A 17,731-nucleotide genomic window follows, 5' to 3' on the forward strand; every position below is an offset into this window, starting at 1 on the left:
AAATAAATAAAAAATAAAACCTCAAAATCAAGTAAAACAAAAAAATTCTTTAGAATACCTCTAAAATGTAAAAGGATTATTTTAAAAAGATGTAAGAGAATACTGACCAAAGAAAAGGAAAAAAAAAATCAGGTAAAGGCCTTCTAGTGGAGGGGCAGGTTATGGGAAAGGGACACAGTTGATAGGAAGTACGGATTATGTTCTAGTTGTTACACTGGGTAGCAGGTTATGGAGTTCATGTTATTAAGCTTCTGAATTGGTTGGGCGTGGTGGCTTATACCTGTAATTCCAGCACTTTGGGAAGCCAAGGCAGGAGGATCTCTTGAAGCCAGGAGTTTGAGACCAGCATGGGCAACAAAGTGAGACTCTCTCTCTCTACATTTTTTTAATTAGCCAGGTGTGGTGGCACACACCTGTATTCCCAGCTACTCAGGAGGCTGAGGCAGGAAGATCACTTGAGCCCAGGAGCTGGAGGCTGCTGTGAGACAACCTCACCTCTGTACTCCAGCCTGGGCAACCAAGGGAGACCCTGTCTCTAAAAGTAAATTAAACTTCTTAATCTACATCAGCTTTCTTAATCTTGACACTACAGACGTTTTGGGTTGGATAGATCTTTGCTGCAGGGGCCTGTCCTCTGCACTGTAGGCTGTTTAGCAGCATCCCTGGTCTCTAGCCACTAGATGCCAGTGCTACCCCCACCCCCCTGCCCCCAGCTGTGAAAACAAAAAATGTTTTCAGGCATTGCCAAATGTCCCCTGCAGAGCAAAACTGCTCCCTGGTTGAGAATCACTGATCTACATATATGTTATATACACTTTTGAATGTTTTAAATATTCCATAATGAAATATAGTTTAAAATTGATGGGCAGAAGTTTCACTCTGTCTGTGAAACATAATCAGGAAGCTATCATTAAGAGCTGAGTAAGCCAGAGCCTGCCGGAGTCCTTTGAAGTGACAGTGCTGAGCAGTGTGAGCTGACAGTTTCAGGAGGGTTTTGACTAGCACATGATATTTCTAGAAATTGTTCTGGGTATCAGAAATCAATGACTTACACTGGAGAAAAATGTCTGCAACCTTTCTTAATTCTTTGGGAGATCTAAAAGCTTAGCTTAGTCTTTTAGGACACCATTTAATTTTTAAAAATCAATTATGGATTTTTTAAAATAGGGCTTTGTGTTTTTATATAAACCCTTTCTTCCAAGGTACTGAAAGAGATTCATATATTTCATTACCTTTGGAGAGTTGGCTGTGCCTGTAAAGTCATCACATGTCTAACAGTGGCCCCCACATGACTGGGAGGTCTCCAGGAATATGATCCAGAAAAAATAACACTGCCGTTCTAGGATGATGAGTGTCTGAGAGCTCACTATTGCACCCCATTAACCTTAGAGCCTCCCCAACTCTGTGGCTTTACTTGAGAGCACCTATCTGGATTCCTTCCTTCCTTCCTTCCTTCCTTCCTTCCTTCCTTCCTTCCTTCCTTCCTTCCTTCCTTCCTTCCTCCCTCCCTCCATCCCCCACCTCTCCCCCTCTCTTCCCTTCTCCCCCTCTGCCCCCTCCCTCTCCTCTCTCCCTCTCTCCCTCCCTCTCTCTCTCATTCTCTCTTTCTTTCTTTTGGATGGGGTCTCACTCTGTAACCCAGGCTGGATTGCAGGGGTACCATCAAGACTCACTGCAGCCTCAATTTCTCAGGCTCAGGAGATCCTCCTACTTCAGCCCTCCTGAAGTGTTTAATTAGCCATCACATCTGACTAATTTAAAATAAAAATGTAGAGATGGCATCTCACTGTGCTATCCAGGCTGGTCTTAAACAACTGGGCTGAAGCGATTGATCCTCCAGTCTTGGTCTCCCAAAGTGCTGTGATTACAGGCATGAGCCACATGCCCAGTCACCTATTTGGTTCTTATACTTGTACTATAGCTCCATTTAACTCAGATGGGGAGAGTTTATTACCTTCATTTTTTAAAATGGAGAAACATAGACACAGAGAGGATACATGACTTTTTCAAGATAACAGAATCCAGAGTTAATTGATTAGAAATTGAACTGGCATGAAAATCAGGTGTCTTGAAGCTCGGTCTTTTTTTTTTTTCCCCCCTAAACCAGGCTCTGAACTATGTTTGGACATGTGTAAATATGCTCATGCAGATGTGTGTGCATGCACATGCACGTGTGTGCACATCTGTGTGTCTGTGGTTTGGGGATGTATGTTTGTTTCTCTGAGGATAAGGTGTCAAGGAGGAGACAAGGCAAAGGATTAAAGAGAGGAGCTAGGAGGAAAGGCATGAAAGAAAGAGCATGAGATTGCCAGAGTCCCAGCTACTCAAGAGGCTGAAGTGGGAGGACTGCTTCAGCATGGGAGCTCAAGACCAGCCTGGACAATCTAGTAAGACCCCAACCTCAAAAAGTAAAATAAAATAAAAAGAAAGAGTGTTCGATTCAGAAGATGCCTTGGCAAGAACTCTGTGGGTCTCAGTTCAACAGTAAAAGGTTGTGAATAATTGCAAGAATCAAATGAGATGTATCTCTGAAAGTACTTTATGTTTCTGTATATAAATATTAGTATTTTTTTTAGTAGAGCTACTCAGGAGGCTGAGGCAGGAGAATCGTTTGAATTCGGGAGGCGGAGGTTACAGTGAGCCGAGATCACGCCACTGCACTCCAGCCTGGGCAACAGAGCGAGACTCCATCTCAAAAATATATATGTATATTAGTGATTGCCATTATTAGAATTATTATTAAAATATAATGCGGATGATAAAGCAACCCTTGTGAGTAGGATGACTCACACTTTCTCCATTTTCTTGGCACCACTCTTACCATATGTCCAGCTCAGAGGAATATTCAGTGGCTCCCAGCAAAGCATCGGGGGGCCGGTACCAGAGGGTCACGACTTCTGAAGAGTATGTCTGGCTGGGAATGGACTTAGCCCGAGCAAGACCTGTCCAAAAGGGAAAAGCATAAAACCCATTGTTCTGGACCTTGGCTTGTACCTTGATGCACTGGACCGGGGTAAACACCATTAAAAAAAATAACACACAAATTTAGGTGATTTTAGTGGAACTAATCAGTATCTTGACTCTTGTCTACCACTTCTTTAAGTGAATTTCTCAAATTTTGGCCTGCTTTGCAGCTAGATGTGGCCTTCTTGGCAGCTGAGTGTGGTCAGGTGACTAAGTTCTTGCCTATATTATATGAACAGAGGTGATATGTGAACTTCCAGATCGTGCCTTAGTGGAGGGGTTAAGGGCTCTGTTTCCCTTTTCTCCTTCCTCCAGGCTGTGATGAGCAGGAGGTGGCAGCCATCTTGAAACATGCAATGGGGGATGGTGGAGCCACGTGACAGAAGCAGCCTGGGTGAAGACAGCATGGGGCCACCATACCTGCTCTGCCCGCTTAGTTCAGGACTGTGTTGCAAGAGAAAGTTAAGTTTCTAGCATGCTATACCTCTGTAATTTTGGGTCTCTGTAATAGAAACTGAGCTCAGTTTATGACTAACATGGCCACCTTCCGTTTTGGCACTCCAGGAAAGCCCAGTTTAGTAGATAAATCATCCAAATTAATTAGCTTGGTAGGACCTTAGATGAATTTCTAAGTGCTGTTCTGCAAAATGAGTCTTTCAGTCAGCTGTTTATCTCACAGAATTGCAAAAAAAAACTTCAATAGATGAGTTTGCTATTGTGGAGAATTGATAAACAAATATCTGTTAAATGCTTACATGTCAGGATAAAAGCTGCCATCTCAGAATAAATACTGCAGTGATAGTATCACCATTTGGCATCTGCCAAACAGAGAAACTGGTTCCTTAGCTGACATAGAGCCAGTTTTTCAACACGTATTTATTAAGCACCTACTATGGTACCAGGCACAAGGGATAAAATGATAAGCAAAAACATACCCAGGGTGCCCTCATTATGCTTACAGTCAAGTTGAGACAAAATCATGACGCAAATCTATATATATTTGTGCGTGTGGGTGCGCGCACACATGTGCATATATTTGTGTGTATGCATGTATTTGTGTGTGTGAATACAACTATAAACTGTGATAAATGCTAAAATGGAAAGATACAGTGATACTTAGAGGAAATCTGCTTCACTTTAATGGGAACAAAACTTTGCATCTCACACCTATATAAAGAAGGTAGGAGAGCAGGAACAAGTGTCCTGGAGTCTCCATCCTGACAGGAGTCCATGCTACAATCTGGGGTTAGCCTCTTTATCATCTTGGGATAATCTCGATCTATTCAAATGTAATTTGTATATTCACTTAGATTTAGGAAAACTTACTAAGTACAGTTTACTCTACCAATGTCTCTATATCAAAACTGGCAGTGGGGCAGTAGGGGTGCCCAGCTTTTGGCCATCTGACTAAACTGGGACTTGGTGGAATCCTAGAAAGCTACCAATCCCTCCCTGTTTCGTGCCTCACACTTCCTTTATGGTAGTTTGATATCCTCACAAAGCATCATGTTCTCAGGCCTCCAGTTTTCAAAGGCCAGGCCCAGTCGATGCTTAAACAAGTGCACACAAAAGCGTCATTGTTCACAGCCCAGAATGAGACCCGAGGGGTGACTTACCAAAATCAGCCAATTTGAGCTCTCCCAGGTGACTGATGAGTAAGTTCTGAGGTTTCAGGTCCCTGTGAAGAACGTGTTGGTGGTGGATGTATGCCAGGCCCCGCAAAAGTTGAAACATGAAAAGCTGGAAGGAAGAAACACTATCCATAAGGAGATTTGAGCCACCACGTGCTGATTTCGCCTCTAAATCAAAAACAGTCATCTCAAAGAATATAGTAAAAGTGTCTCTTGAGAGCCAAAAAAAAAAAAAAAAAAGAAGAAGAAGAAGAATTTTACATTCAGAGGGGGAAGAAAAAGGACAAGGAAAGTCAAGTAACTAGACTGTGTCCTAAACAAAGGGAATCTGGCTTTTCCTGACATCTCATTTCTTTGATACTGAAGGAATTACCCTTCTTTAAAAATCTAAAGTGAAACTTTGAAGTTTCCTTTGGAACACTAGTTATTGATTTAGATGTGAAAGATTTAATTTTTTTCCCCACTGATGAACTTGGCATATAAGATCAAAGTTGACCTGGAAATGATATTCTAAAGTTTACAACTGCTTAAGTTTTCCAGGCTCTCTGATATGAAACCCTTTTAAAAACACAACACAAGGAGACCACACTAAAAAAATATATCTTTAGATGGTATTAGAAAATAAAGAAATCTTTATCTTTTTAAATCTATTTTTAAAGTCTTAAATTCAAAGTCGAAAACAAGGGAAATACATAGTATGATGAAAAGGGAAGAGAGACCAAAAGAAGTTAGACCCCCCTCAAAAAAGGAAATCAAAAAAGAATAAGGAGTAAATTGTAGAGGGAAGAAGGGAGAAAGGGTAAATGGTAGTGGTGGAGAAATAAAAGGGAAAAACACATTCTAAGCTCCAATTTAAAAGTGTTTCATGTGGTTATGAGGCACCGAAACCAAAGCCATTACTAGCTTCCCACCATTACGGAAACTTACGGGAAAAAAGAATGCTTAGTATTCCAAGTATCTTTTGCTATTTTCCAGTGCCATTGGCAATTGAGAATTCAAACACCAACATCAGTATTTATAAAGACCTATGTCAACTGAGAACACGTTCTGGCAGTTCAGAAAGGAAGGGCCGGGCCCAGCATTCCTGGGACATGGGCAAAATGGCAGATGCAGAGTTATGTGGATTAATCCTCTTTTTCAACAGTATCTTAGAAAACTAGGACCTTCAGAGATGCTAGGACCACTACTGACCTAACAATGACCTGGAGACATTGGCGCCAAATGGTCCAATGGAAGCAGGAGCATGGGGAGTTTACCTGCCGTAGCACACCTGCAGCTGTGCAGGTTTCATGTAGCTACCACGTCAGGTTCATAAACCATTTAAGAATTTTAAAAATTTCTTCTGACTCCTAGTCAAATGTTAACTGGTTCCATGAATCTTCCCAGCATTTTGTCTTCCTGGTGCTTCAAATATACACACACTATTCATTTTACCATTCACCAAGCCATGAAGCTTCCACAGCACAAAATTCCTACACTGACATTTAAACCTTCTGATTGGTTATAAATATAAATGTGTTCATGGAAAAGACAATACAAAGAACCAGCTTAAATTCCAGGTAAAAGACAAGAAGATATCATAGTATGTGATTAAAAATATGTTTTTCAGACTGGCCCAGTGGCTCATGCCTGTAATCCCAGCACTTTGGGAGGCCGAAGCGAGCAGATCACCTGAGGTCAGGAGTTCGAGACCAGCCTGGCCAATGTGGTGAAACTCCATCTCTACTAAAAATACAAAAATTAGCTGGGTGTGGTGGCGTCTGCTTATAATCCCAGCTACTCAGGAAGCTGAGGCAGGGGAATTGCTTGAACCTGGAAGGCAGAGGTTGCAGTGAGCCAGGATCGCGCCACTGCATTCCAGCCTGGGTGGCAGAGCAAGACTCTGTCTCAAAAAAAAAAAAAAAAAAAAAGTTTTTCAATATGCAGGACTAGGGAAAGAGGAAGATGAAGACAGGTAGATAGAAGACAGAAAGTTGGTGACCAGTGAGGGATACAGCCTTTGGAATACCATGCTTATCCTCAGTTTACAGAGAAAAACAGGGTTCAATGTAACTTTAAAAACATGTCTAGGAAGAGTCAGAGCCAAGACTCAAATTCAGACTTGTCTGACTCCACTATACCATCCTGAGAAACTAGAGAAAAGACAGAAAATGAAAACATGAGAGGGAAGGAGGGAGCCAGCTGGCTGAGTCAGAGACAGAACTTCTTAGTAGGTCAGCTTGAAATGCCTTTTATGTCCCAAGTGTAGACTGTTCTCACTAATTAGCCACAGTCACTTCCCACCTTCTTGCCATTCAACCCCTTTCCTCTCTGCCAGATATGTCTACAGGCATTCGTAAGTGGTAAAGCACTGCAGCATTAAGGTATGGCATTTTATAACCACATTTCTCAACACTTTTGTGCTGACAAACCTCACGACCCACTCACCCTTTCATCCCTCCCAACCTGGATTCTTCCTTCAACACTGCAGAAGCTTCACCAGTTACTGCGTCCTAACATAAACAAATATGATGGTGTCTGCACAGTTCAACATCAGCCAGACTGTGGGCGACTCTTTCCAGAAAGGCTTCCCAAATCCCAGGGGTTAGACCTGTTTCCAACTCAATAAGGTTTGGGGGAACAAAATAATTCCATTGAACTGGAATGGCCATCTGGGCCAGCAGTTATTCAAAAACCAATGAGATCCATTAGCCAACTCCTTATAGGGAAGCCTGAGTCCTTCCATCCCCCTAGAATCCCTGGGACTCATTCTACTAGAAATACGAAACAAGATAACCTCACTAGGATTCCCACCCTGTCTTCCTTGGTCACAACGCAAAATATAAGCCTCTGACTATTCCTTTTCCTCCCAACATGCTCATCTCCATTCTCCTCTGTGCTTCCTGTTTAGCCTCGCATCTATTGCTCCTCTCTCTCCCAAACCTTTTCACTGTTTACTCTCCATTCCTCAATCCTGCTTTAAAAACTACCTAAAAGCTAACCTCTGGTGAATTTCCTTCTGGTTCCTTTCCTTAAATGAGACCTTGAGCTCACTGCTTCCCTATAGTATTCTCAAGTGGATATTAGTTTTTCTATAACTTCCTCATACCTTTGACCACTGACAAGTGTCATAAGCTGCCTCCCTTTCCCCCACTACCACTTCAAAACCATTACTACTCTACTTTTAAGTAAAAACCCCTGTCCCTTGGATTTTAATGCCATCCAGTGACATCTTCCATTACTCTTCTTTTAGCGATCATTCACTGAACTCTCAATCACTCTCTGTCATTCACTGAAGATGTGGGCACTTGGACCACAGCTGTTGCCTCTATGACATTAGTGCCCATGAGAACAGCTCTAGCCAACCTCAGCTCCAGCCAACCTCAGCTCCAATGATCTGCTTCTCCAGTCCACTTCAGATACTAACTCCGGTGGTCACACACTAGATCTTGCCATTGTATGGAACTGTTTGTCCTCTGAAATACAAAATTTATCCCCCTATAAAAATGCTTTTGCAATGATTGTGTTATTCACAGTGTTTTTTACCATAGTTTCCTATGACTTTTCCTATGAAACCCAATGGATACCTCTTATTCCTTACCTTTGCAGCATTTGGCATCATAGACCATGCCTTCCTTTTGAGGCGCTGCTCTCTTCTTTTGGTTCCACAATCTCCTAATTTTTTTTCTACCTCTCTGGCTGTTCTTTTTATAGATTCTACTTCTACTGATATCTAATATATTGATATTCTGGCCAGGCGCAGGGACTCACACGTGTAATCCCAGAACTTTGGGAGGCCAAGGTAGGAGGAGTGCTTGAGTCCAGGAGTTCGAGACCAGCCTGGGCAACACAGCAAGACCCCATCTCTATAAAAAATAAAAATAGGCCAGGCACAGTGGCTCATACCTGCAATCCTAGGACTTTGGAAGGCCAAGGCAGGTGGATCACTTAAGGTCAGAAGTTCAAGACCAGCCTGGCAAACATGGTGAAACCCCGCCTCTACTAAAAATACAAAAATTAGTCGGGCGAGGTGGGGGGTGCCTGTAGACCCAGTTACTCGAGAGGCTGAGGCAGGAGGCTTGCTTGAACCCAGGAAGCGGAGGTTGCAGTGAGCTGAGATTGCGCCACTGCACTCCAGCCTGGGCAACAGAGACTCCCATCTAAAATATAAATAAATAAATATAAAATTAAAATAAAAAAACATAATAATAATAACATATTGATATTCTTAGGGTTCCATCTTTGATCTTCTGTTATCACTCTACACATGCTCCCTTAGCTATCTTACACATTGACAGTGCTCTAATGAACAACTGTATTCTGATGATTTCAAAATCTTTATCTCCAATTCAGATTGCCTTTCTACTTTAGGCCCACATAGTCTGGAGTTCGCCTGTACATCCCACAATCACCTCAAACTTAGCATGTCTAAAACACAATTCACGGTATCTCTCCAAAGTAAATTTTTCTTTCTGATTATCTATCACAGTGAATGGCACCATTATCCATCTTAATACTCAAATCCAGAAAAAGATATCGCTGACTCTTGTTTCTCCCATCAGTTCTGGCTAAGTAATTGGTCTCATATCTGCCCACTTTCTCCTACCATCATCTCACATCTGTACCACCGTGGTTCTGATTAGCCTCACTGTCAAGGCTGGAACCTTAACAAACACCAGCATTCAGGGAATGAGTAGAGGGAGAGAGGTAGAAGAAAACAAGGAGAAAGTAGGGTCAGGGGAATATAACATTTCGAAAAAAAAGTATTGCCCTCATTCCAGTCTATTCACCACACTGTCATCAGTGTAAGCTTTATAAAAAGAAAATCTGAATTTATCACCTCTTTGTTTAAAACCATTTAATGGCTCCTGATATAAAATAGCACGACTGTGATGTTGTGAAATAATATGTTTGATCTTCAACTAGATTCCTGGCAGCCAACTCCTAAAATCCTTAGAATCTCCAAAGTGATGTCTTTTTGTAGAGTTGACCGATGTGATGTCTTTTGTAGCTGGCAGACCCTTGGGTAGCTTTAGGATAGGGACTGGTCACTGGAAAGACCAAGACCTGATTAGGGAGGGGAGACGGGCTGAAGGTTAAGTTGATCACCAGTGGCCAATAGTTTAATAAGTCATGCCTACACAATGAAGCCTTTGCAAAACCCAGAAAGATTAGGGTACAGAGACCTTCTGGATAGCTGAACTCTCATGGAGGCTTCTGGAGGAGGATTGCCTGGGATGGGCATGGATGCTCTGTGCCCCTTCCCACATTCACTGATGCCTCCACCTTGGAGAACTCATCCTTACTCCCACCTGCTTTGATTTGGATAACCTCTTCCTTTGTGCCTCCACATACCCACAATAAATTCCTTTATTTATTAGTGTGTCCCTCACAAATCCACAAAGTCAATGCAGTCAAGAGTATGACTTTTAGCTGTATTTCTGATGCTTGCAATACTGTCCACCATACCCTCCTTCTTGAAATTGCTTCTTCCCTTAACTTCCATGACAGTGTGTGTTTTTTTCCAGATGCTCTGCATTCCTATAAGCTGCTTCCCTTCGTTCCTTAATTTCCTGTTCCTCTTCTCATCCCAAAAGGCAAAAGTCTCATCATCAGTCCTCCTCTCTTTGTGTATTTGCTCTTTTGGTTGCCTATTCCTTGTCTTCTAAACTCTATGTGCTGAAGACCCTGAGATCTACACGTCTAGCTCACAGCTCCCTTCTGAGCACAGATTTCCTTTTAGATTGCCTACTGCTCATTTCCCTTTGGAGATCCTGTCTCACCTGGGACCTCAACATGTCTGAAACAGGACTCCTCCTCTTTCTCTCCAAACCAACTTCTTCTCCTATTTCTGTTAATAGAGCTACAATTCTCCTCATCAGTCAAACTCAAAACCAGTTATGTTTGGCCCCATCCTTTCCCTCCTCATGCTCACATTACCAACAGGTGAACTCTTCTTTGTTACTGATTTTCACATTCCTCTCCATTCTCATTGTCACTACCATAATGTTGTACTTGATTACTAATTGCTAACTAGATCCTTGCTCAGTGCTTGGCTCCTGACCAGCACCATCTGCATCAGCTTGGCTCATGTTAGAATGCAGAGGTTCAGGTTTAACCCCAGACTTGCTGAGTCAGGTCTCCGGTCACTTGTCTGCTCACTGGAGTTTGAGAAGCATTAGGCCAGGCCACATCAATAAATTCTTTGGCTCACACCTGTAATTCCAGCACTTTGGGAGGCCTAGGTGGGAAGATCATGTGAGGCTGGGAGTTTGAGGCTGAGGTGAGCCATGATTGCGCCACTGCACTCTAGCCCGGGTAACAAAACGAGACTCTGTCTCAAAACAAACAAACAAAAAATTCTTAAGTGGAATCCCTGACTCTAGTCTCTTCTTTCCTTTCATACATCCTACAGACCACAGTGATATAAATTTCTTCTGATCATATTATTTTCTCTCAACTCAAATTTAATGACTAATGACTGTACTCTCCAAGGAATAAAATTCACATTTCTTTCTTTTTTAGGGACAGGGTCTTCCTCTGTCACTCAAGCTGGAGTGTAGTTGTGTGATCATGGCTCACCTCAGCCTCAAACTCCTGGGCTCAAATGATCCACCCACCTAGCCTCCCAGGTAGCTAGGACTGCAGGTGTATGCCACCATGCTCAGCTGATTTTTAAATTTTTTGTAGAGATGAGGTCTTGCTATGTTGCCCATGCTAGTCTTGAACTCTTGGGCACAAGTGATCTTCCTGACTTGGCCTCCCAAAGTGCTGGGATTATAGGTATGAGCCACTATACCCTGCCCAAGGTCCACATTTCTTAGAAAATGAGGCTCTCAGCCACCTGCCCAATCTATTTCCCCAGACTTGTGTATGCTGTTTCACTAATATATTCTGTATTTCAGGTCAACAGAACTAGAAATGCAGTATGGCCCTAGTGGGAAAGAATTTTAACTAAGAATCACTTTTAGCAATGGCATAAGTTAGTTCTGTAACCTCAGGCAAAATGTTTGTCCTCTCAGATCTTGGATTTCTCCTCTGCAAAATAAGGAAGTTAGACCAGGCTAGTGCTTTAAAGATTTTTTTACTGCAGTCTACAGTAAGAAATATATATGTATCTGGTATTCACATCCATACATAAAAATAAAAGTACAGTTACAATTGGAGCAAAGGTTGCAGAAAATAATACTTGTTCTTTCAAAATGTAATGCATGCTAATATTTTCTATTCTCTTCTCATTTATTTATTTCATTTTTAAAAATGCAGGTTGCTCACCACCATATTGATTTCAAAACGCACTAATGGAACATGGAGATTGCAAAACACTGTGTTTCCTCTAACCCTAACAAGCCATGACTTTTGGGTCCTCTTCCGTGAACATATCCTCTATTTCCCTACTCTGTACCTTTGCTGAAAACATTTTCTCTCCCTGTAACGTGCTCTCCTATTCCAGACTCTTGAAATACAGTGTGTTTAAGATCTGAAACTTCTTTTTTTTTTTTTAAATGGAGTCTCGCCTTGTTGCCCAGGCTGGAGTGCAGTGGCGGGATCTTGGCTCACTGCAAGCTCCACATCCCGGGTTCACACCATTCTCCTGCCTCAGCCTCCTGAGTAGCTGGGACTACAGGCGCCTGCCACCATGCCCGGCTAATTTTTTTTTTTTTTTTTGTATTTTTTTAGTAGAGAAGACGGTGTTTCACTGCGTTAGCCAGGATAGTCTCAATCTCCCGACCTCGTGATCCACCCGCCTTGCTTCCCACAGTGCTGAGATTACAGGCATGAGCCACTGTGCCCGGCCTAAGATCTGAAACTTCTTAAAACTAGAAGATATCTTTGATGCCCTTGCACATCTATAGTACTAGATCGTATTTCTTTCTTGACATTCTACACAAGTGTACTGTAATAGTATTGGTGCCTATTTCTTATCTCTTGTTTTTGGCTGTAGTCCCTTGAGGGCAGGGATCATGACTTTTATATCTAGTTTTCCTTCGAAGCATTTAGCATAGTGTCTGCTATGTGAGAGTCACTCAAGCCTGAAAATCTCACTCTCTCACAGTTATTCTTTCTCCAACCATTCTTCTATTTAATCAACACTTCCAGGTCCTTGAACCCTTCCACTCACTTCATAACTATCAGCAAGCTGCTTATCTTCACTTCCTTCCCTCAGATTAGACTCAGACTAGATACCACTGGCCAACACCTTAACTTCTGTCTTGATAATCTCTTCAAGACAGAAGTTGCCTACCTGTCTCTTGCCTACCTGTCTCTTCCTTTCGTATGTCTGGCAGAACTTCAACTCTGACTCAATCCAACTTGTCTACATTCTCTGCTCCTCTATTCAAATTGCCAAGCATTACCATAAAAAAAAAAATCCCACGATTGTGCAGATAATGTAATGGTCTTCACCCTTACCAGGGTCCTTAACAAACCACAAAACATTCCTATTTGGTTTCTCTAGTTAGCTCCCTATCCCATTCTCCACACAGCTCACTGGTATTTTAATTTTTTTTATTTTTTTTCACTCTCGTCAACCCTTTGTCCTCAAACATTCCTTTCCAAAACCTTACTTCCAAGACTGGGTTAGGTTCCCTTATTATGTGTTCCCACAGTATATTCCTAGTTACCACGGCCATAGGCTTTAGCACTTTGATTCTCACCACCTATTTATTTATTATAGCACAACTTACATTTTTTTTTTTTTTTGAGATGGAGTCTTGCCCTGTCACCCAGGCTGGAGTGCAGTGGTGCGATCTTTGCTCACTGCACTTCCGCCTCCTGGGCTCAAGCGATTCTCCTGCCTCACCCTCTTGAGTAGCTGGGGTTACAGACATGTGCCACCACACCTGGCTAATTTTTTGTATCTTTAGTAGAGACAGGGTTTCACCATGTTGGCTAGGCTGGTCTCAAACTCCTGACCTCATGATCCGCCCACCCTGGCCTCCCAAAGTACTGGGATTACAGGCGTGAGCCACCGTGCCAGGCTAGTAACTTATATATTTCAAATGTACAAAAATTAGTATCATTTACAGTATCTTAAGATAAATTTCCTTTGAATAGGAGCTTCCTTTCCAGTACTTTGAGGTCTATAAGATGTATTTAGAAAATTTACTACTGTGGAAAATGAAGACTGCTTACACCAAATGTTGGGGAAAGGGAAGGGCCTGTGATTTTTCTTTTTGATCAATTGCTGTAACACTGTCCTTCAGGTAACTGAGGGAGTTTCACATTTTCTTTAGACATCATTAGGCGTTGAAGCTCTTGAAGGATAACTTTGATGATATATGAATTCTGACATTTTGCTAGCACTGATATGGCTCTTGGGTTCACCATTCCATTAGAACTATTAACTCCATTCATATTAATTTTTGTTACAAATCTTACAAAGGGGAGTGCTTCTGGGTATTTAGGTCCACATTCTATTTTAAGGCTATATATTCTGTTTTCATAAATTGCCCAAGCCCATGGTGGCTGCCATCTTGCGTTGCTGTCGCTTGAAGGGTGGCCCTCACTGCCTATTTAAGTTCATATATCTTACTGGACTTTAAGCTCATTGAAAATAAGAAACACAACTTATTCATTATTGAAACCCCAGAACTTATTACAGCACTAAGTACTCAATAAATATTTCTTAAATGAATGAATAAATGAATACATATATAAACATTAGTTAAATGAATAAATACATCATATACAAATTTCATATGGTTATTTTAAGAGCCAATCAATTAATTAATGCCAATAAAACCTTAGGGAATGAAAAGTATGAAATAAAAATGGTTTCTAAAATTTATAACAGATGTAGAATTATAGCTAGTTAAAAGTTTATTATTATTTCTATTCTAATGACTGGAAAAATGGGAGTTAGGGCCACATATATAATAGGATCTGCTAGAACAAGTATTGCAGACTTCATCATAGACCACAGTAATCTGATAGGAAGAAGGTATTTATTTTATGATGGCCTAGCTTCAGTTTTTTCCTTTTAGTATAATTCTCCTTCAGTCGTTTATTCATCTAAAGACACATTTGCATGTGGCCATGACTGACAGCATTAGGTTGCTCAGAAAACATTGCTCCATATCTTAAGGGGTAACTCAGCAACTCTTTTTCTTTTTCCTTTCTTTCTTTCCTTTTTTTTAAAAAAAAAAAATAAAGAAAACTTTTCTCTGGAATATCAGTGATATCCATCCTCTTATTTAGTATCATAGGCCTTTGCTTTGTGAGGCAGTCTGTTTCAGAACTCTCCTGTGGGCAAGCCAGGAGAGGGTCCTGACCCTTAACGTACTCACTCTGACATTGTGAGGATGAAGCCCTCCTGGATGCTGAGACATATACTGGGCCAGGTCTGTGTGCTAAATAAAACAGCAGAGAAAGAGAAGAGAGTGAATTCAGTGGTGGTTGGATAGCTGCCTAAAGCAGAACATTGACTTGACTGTCAGAAGGTATTACGAAGTACAGAATTTTAAGAAAAAGGTGCAAAAGGAATATAACCAGGTTTTCTGAGAACCCACTGTTAAGGTCAAACACAGTGTGTCTTTCTAACTGGTAGCTCTCAGAACAAAGCCTGTTTCTCAGCACAGAGATGCTCATTTTACATGACTGGCACTGAACACAACGACGCAGGAATTTTTCACTCTCCAAGTGTCCTTGGAGGCAAGTCAAGTGCACATACCTTGTAAGTTCTTTCTGCCTGTTTAAATATTTTTTCTTCCAAAAATACAACATGAGTTATTCTTTAGCAAGCTTGCATACAATTTTTAAATATCTTGTGATTTTTACCTTTATTGTCAACGAAAAAAAGGTTGGATTCTGCTCAGATAGTGATTAAAACTAGATTAAAAATAAGTGCAAAAGCTTTATTTAGGAGGTAAACTTAAGATCCTCATTTATTATTGCTGATGAGGGGAAAAAGGACAGCAAAAGTCATGGGTAAGGAAGCAGAACCAATGATGGATGTGGGAACAATAAGGTTCTACTAATCACAATAATGAATATTTCCATGATACTTTCCACGTTGTGTAATAAAAGTTTTATCATGCCATAAAATATTAACAGATTCATTATACAAGTACCAGGCTATTTTTCTCATGTGTTGTAAAATGCTCGAACAACTCACCATGTATTCAAAAACGAATGTCAGTGTCTCTTTGGTGTGGATTATGTCATGCAGAAGCACAATATTGGCATGTTTCAAACCCTTCAGGAGAGAAGCTAGAAAAATTAAACAAAATGTTAAATCTATCATTGATAATGAAAGTGCTGCTCTAAAGATATCAGGCAGTATATATTTTTTAAACATTTCACATCAAACATTCTGGTTATTTTACTGCTGGAAAACAGTCTCCTGTTGCAAAAGAATATTTAAAATTACAAAGAACCTTCATTATTTCAAAAATGGCAAATCATTGCATTTACACGACTTATTGTTCCTACAGGCTACAGTAGTTGCAAAAAATATGTTTCCATTTACCTAATCAATTTCATCAAAGCACTCAGATCACTAAATGCTCCCCTCTGGGAATCTCATCAACCTAGCTTCAGAGCTACAGGAGGAGAGGCCTGGAGAGATAAAGTGCTTTGCACGAGTAGGAAATGGAGCGTTCTGCCTTTTAAAGCAGGATTTTGCAACACATGACCAGTCTCCAAAATTCTAACTCTCACAAGGGGTCAGTAAGGCCGGTGGATATGATTGGTGGGAGACAGGGATAAGAGCATGGGGTAAAGAACTGTTGAAACATGATAGAGACTGGAGAGGATTTCTTAAAGGTAATGTTGCAGACCTCTGTGGAAAGGAGAAAATGTGAACTTGAAAAGACGAGCCAGCCAAACTTGGGGAGCCCAGGGAGGTGAAAGTGGAGAAGGCTGAGGGCTTTCTCTTGCCTCTTCAATAATAGGTTACTAAAGGCAGCCTTGAAGGGAAGAAGTCATCACAAAAGGCCAAGTGGTTGGGAGGGGTTTGAAAGTCTGTCTTTGAGCTTCCAGAGATAGGAAGACCTCTGGCTTCAGGAAAGCAGAGACTAGAAAAGCTACAATAAAGAGACCATGGGGCCTGGGCATGATGGCTCATGCCTGTGATCCCAGCACTCGGGGAGGCTGAGATGGGTGGATCACCTGAGGTCAGGAGTTTGAGACCAGCCTGGCCAACATGGTGAAACCCCGTCTCTGCTAAAAATACAAAAACTAGCCAGGCATGGTGGGGCGTGGTGGTGCACACCTGTAATCCCAGCCACTCGGGAAGCTGAGGCAAAAGAATGCTTGAACCTGGGAGGCGGAGGTTGCATTAAACCAAGATTATGCCACTGCACTCCGGCCTGGGTGACAGAGCAAGACTCCATCTCAAAAAAAAAGATGATGAGGCTCACTTCAGGGCATCCCTGCATGAATAAATCATGTCAAAGCTTAAAGGAAAGGAAGAGTAAAGGATAAAAACTCAAAGCAGCATTCTGTAGCCTATGCCTGCATATCATGAATCTCCTGCACCAACTCCCTCCCAGTGTAGAATTCCATAAGATTAAAAACAAACAACTGAAACACTCCCTTAAATTTAGGAACAAAATTATTTTCTTCAGTCATCAACTATTTTAGTGAATCTGTCATTTTGCCCTCCTGACAACCATTCTCCCTTCTAGTAGGGGCACTTCTATTTTCCCCTGGGGAAACAACCGTCTTCTTCCTCAGACCATGCTCATCTGGCAGGGCTGACCCTGCCTCTACCCAAGAGTGGGCATGTGACCCGGGCTTAGCAATCAGAGCACGGCACTCCCCTATGCCTAGTGATTGGTTCTGAGATGGGCACAAAACCCAAGTTTGGCAGAGCCCTGTTTTGCTGGTGCCATTAGAAAAGAAGTGCTTTCTTTTCTGTTGTGAGAGCTAAACTTGTAGGATTTAGCTAGGAGTTGCTGGGGTCAGATTACCAACACCTGGTGACAGCATGCCTGGGAATAAAATGAAGCCACGGCAAACCAGTGTTGGGTAATGAGAGACACGGCTTCCTGGTGGTATTTCTTATGCCCTGCTAGCCTGTAGTTACCAGATCTGTGAGCCAGTGAATTTCTCTCTTTACTTGTCAGTTTAAGCTGACTTACACCGAAGGAGCTCCATCACACCTGTTAACCCTATTTGCTGTAATGACTAATGCTCTAATTTTTACTTTTTGC

At 41.6% G+C, this 17,731-nt stretch overlaps 1 protein-coding gene and 1 pseudogene across 2 annotated transcripts in view; both read right to left on the reverse strand.

Annotated features, from left to right (window-relative positions):
* The window catches only part of CDK15 (cyclin-dependent kinase 15), a 92,694-nt gene that overhangs the window by 59,952 nt on the left and 15,011 nt on the right, over positions 1 to 17,731 (reverse strand). For both annotated transcript variants that reach the window (XR_001002661.1, XM_011949929.1), the window contains exons 5-8: positions 15,691 to 15,785; positions 14,864 to 14,926; positions 4,581 to 4,704; positions 2,822 to 2,942 (exon numbers count right to left, since the gene is read on the reverse strand). Coding sequence is in view for 1 of the 2 variants with exons in the window: in XM_011949929.1 (XP_011805319.1) it covers positions 2,822 to 2,942; positions 4,581 to 4,704; positions 14,864 to 14,926; positions 15,691 to 15,785 (403 nt within the window). In the remaining variant the exon portion in view is untranslated. The remainder of the gene's footprint in view (positions 1 to 2,821; positions 2,943 to 4,580; positions 4,705 to 14,863; positions 14,927 to 15,690; positions 15,786 to 17,731) is intronic.
* LOC105517449 lies at positions 13,755 to 14,762 on the reverse strand (annotated as a pseudogene).

Source organism: Colobus angolensis, unplaced genomic scaffold (genome assembly GCF_000951035.1).
Source record: "Colobus angolensis palliatus isolate OR3802 unplaced genomic scaffold, Cang.pa_1.0 Scaffold30, whole genome shotgun sequence".
Classification (NCBI taxonomy): Eukaryota; Metazoa; Chordata; class Mammalia; order Primates; family Cercopithecidae; genus Colobus; species Colobus angolensis.